This window comes from Penaeus chinensis, chromosome 42 (genome assembly GCF_019202785.1).
Source record: "Penaeus chinensis breed Huanghai No. 1 chromosome 42, ASM1920278v2, whole genome shotgun sequence".
Taxonomy (NCBI): domain Eukaryota; kingdom Metazoa; phylum Arthropoda; class Malacostraca; order Decapoda; family Penaeidae; genus Penaeus; species Penaeus chinensis.
Genome location: NC_061860.1, coordinates 15721045 through 15723544, shown reverse-complemented (window position 1 = coordinate 15723544; position 2500 = coordinate 15721045). Strand labels below are relative to the sequence as shown.

At 45.1% G+C, this 2500-nt stretch overlaps 1 protein-coding gene across 2 annotated transcripts in view; it reads left to right on the top strand.

The window, feature by feature from the left end:
- Window positions 1–2500, top strand: part of LOC125047875 — a 27986-nt gene that overhangs the window by 756 nt on the left and 24730 nt on the right. For both annotated transcript variants that reach the window (XM_047646413.1, XM_047646412.1), the window contains exon 2: window positions 744–891. In XM_047646413.1, coding sequence (XP_047502369.1) covers window positions 744–891 — 148 coding nt within the window. The remainder of the gene's footprint in view (window positions 1–743; window positions 892–2500) is intronic.

Below are 2500 nucleotides of genomic sequence, written 5' to 3'. Positions count from 1 at the left end.
AAGAGAGTAAGAGGAAGAGGAGCGAGAGGAAGAGAGGGGAAATGGAGAGGAGAGAGAGAGAGGAGGGGAAATAAGGTGAGGGAGAAGGAGAGGAAGAGAGGGAGAGGAAGAATAATAGAGAGAGCAAGAGGAAAGAGCAAAGGATGAGAGGGAAATGAGAAAGGGAGAGGAGAATGGAGAGGATGAGGAAGGGACAATAATAGAGATGGTGAGAGTAAAGATAGTAAAATGTGGTCAAGGTGAAAAGAGAGAGAGAGATGGATAGATAGATAGATAGATAGAGAGATAGAGAAGAAGAGAAGAGAGAGAGAGTGAGAGAGATAGAGAGAGAGGAGAGAGAGAGAGAGAGCGGAGAGAGAGATGAGAGAGAGAGATGGAGAGAGAGAGAGAGAAGAGAAGAGAGAGAGAGAGAGGAGAGAGAGAGAGAAGAGAGAGAGAGAGAGAGAGATAGAGAGAGAGAGATAAAGAGAGAGATAGAGAGAAGCGAGATTAGAGAGATAGATAGTATAGATAGAAAGATAGAAGATAGATAGATCGATAGATGAAGGAGAGAGGAGAAAGAGAGAGAGAGAGATAAAAGTAGATAGATAGATAGATAGAGATAGAGAGATAGATAGATAGAGATAGAGAGATAGAGAGATAGATAGATAGATAGATAGATAGATAGAGATAGAGAGAGCGAGAGAACGCTTACATTTCACCGTCATAAAGCCCTCACAACACCCCTTTTCCCCTCACTGCAGAGAGGCGAGGACTTGCAGCGCGTCAACTTGACCGAACGTGTTCCGGGCGAGGTCGTGCTGGTCCTCGATGGCGTTTCGGTCTCTGAGACCTACTCGTGCGAGGCGGACTCCGAGAGTGGGTTCGTCGCAAAGGAAGTCGAAGTTCGTGGTAAGACTTTCTCTCTCTTTCTCTCTCTCTCTCTCTCTTTCTCTCTCTTTCTCTCTAAACAAATCTTCCATCGGACTTTCCCTCTCTTCTCTGCTCTCATCCTCTCCCGCTCTTTTTTACTCACTCTCTCTTTCTCCTCTTCTCCCACGCGCCTCACCTCAATTCTTTCTCATCTCTTTCTCTCTCTCTCTCTTTCCTCCATGTTCTCTTGATCTCTCTCTCTCTCTCATCACTCTCTCTCTCATCTCACCTCTCTCGCCATCTTTCCTCCATCTGTCTCTGATCTCTTCTCACTCTCTCTCTTGTCTCTCTTTCCTCCTCTCTTCCATCGACTTATCTTACTCTCGACTCTTTCTCTCCACTCATCTTTCTCCAACTGTCTCTGGATCTCTCTCTCTCTCTCTCTCTCATCTACTCTCTCTCTCTCTCAATGGCTCTTCTCTCTTTTCTCACAGGTGTCTCTGGATATCTCTCTCTCTCTCTCGTTCCAGTGTCACTGGAAATCTCTCTCTCTCTCTATCGTCTCTTCTCCATGTGTCTCTGGATATCTCTCTCTCTCTCACTCTCTCTTCTCCTCTGTCCTTCTGGATCTCTCTCTTCTCTCTCTCTCATTCTCAGTCTCTTTTCCTCTCTTCTTATCTCTTTCTGTCTCTCTCTTTCATATCTCTCTCGTCTCTTTCTTCCATGTGTCTCTGATCTCCTCTCCTCTCATCTCAAACTCTCTCTCATCACTCTCTCATCCATCTGTTCTCTGATCGCTCTCATCTCTCTCTCTCTTTCTCTCTCTTTCTCATCTCAAATCAATCTCTCACAGTGACAAGGTCTTTTCTCATCAATTTAGTATCTCTCTCTCTTTCTCTCTCTCCTCTTCTTCCATGTGTCTCTGAATCTCTCACTCTCTCTCGTCGTCTCTCTCTTTCTCCATCTTGTCTCTGGATCTCTCTCTTCTCTCTCTTATCTTTTTTGTTTCTCACACTCTCTCTCCTCTCTTTCTCTCTCTCTCTCTCATCTCTCTCTCTCTCATCCATCTCTCTATTCTCTCGCTTTCTCCATGTGTCTCTGGATATCCTCTCTCTCTCTCTCAATCTTTCTTCCATGTGTCTCTCGATATCTCTCTTCTCTTCTCTCCTCTTCTCCACGTTTCTCTGATAACTTCCTCTCTCATCTCTCATCTCTCACTTTCTCCATCTGTCTCGGGATCTCTCTCTCGAGTCTCCTCTCCTCTTTCTCCCTCATCTTTTCTCACATCTTCTCTCCCTCCACTCTTTCTCTCTCTCCTCCTCATTTCCTCTCTCTCATCTTTCTCCATGTGTCTCTGGATATCTCTCTCTCATCTCTCTCTCATCGATCAATCTCTCTCCTCCTCTCGATCTCTCTCCATCTGTCACTGGATCTCTCTCTCTCATCTCTCTTTCTCTCTCTTTCTCTCCTCGTTCTCTCTCATTCTCTCTCTCTCTCTTTCTCCATGTGTCTCTGGAATCTCTTCTCTCTCTCTCTCTCTTCTATCTCAATTCTCCACTGCTCTGATCTCTCTCTCTCACTTCTTTTTTCTCTCTTTTTCTCAGTCTCTTCCTCTCATCTTTCATCTCTCTTTCTCTCATCCTCTCAT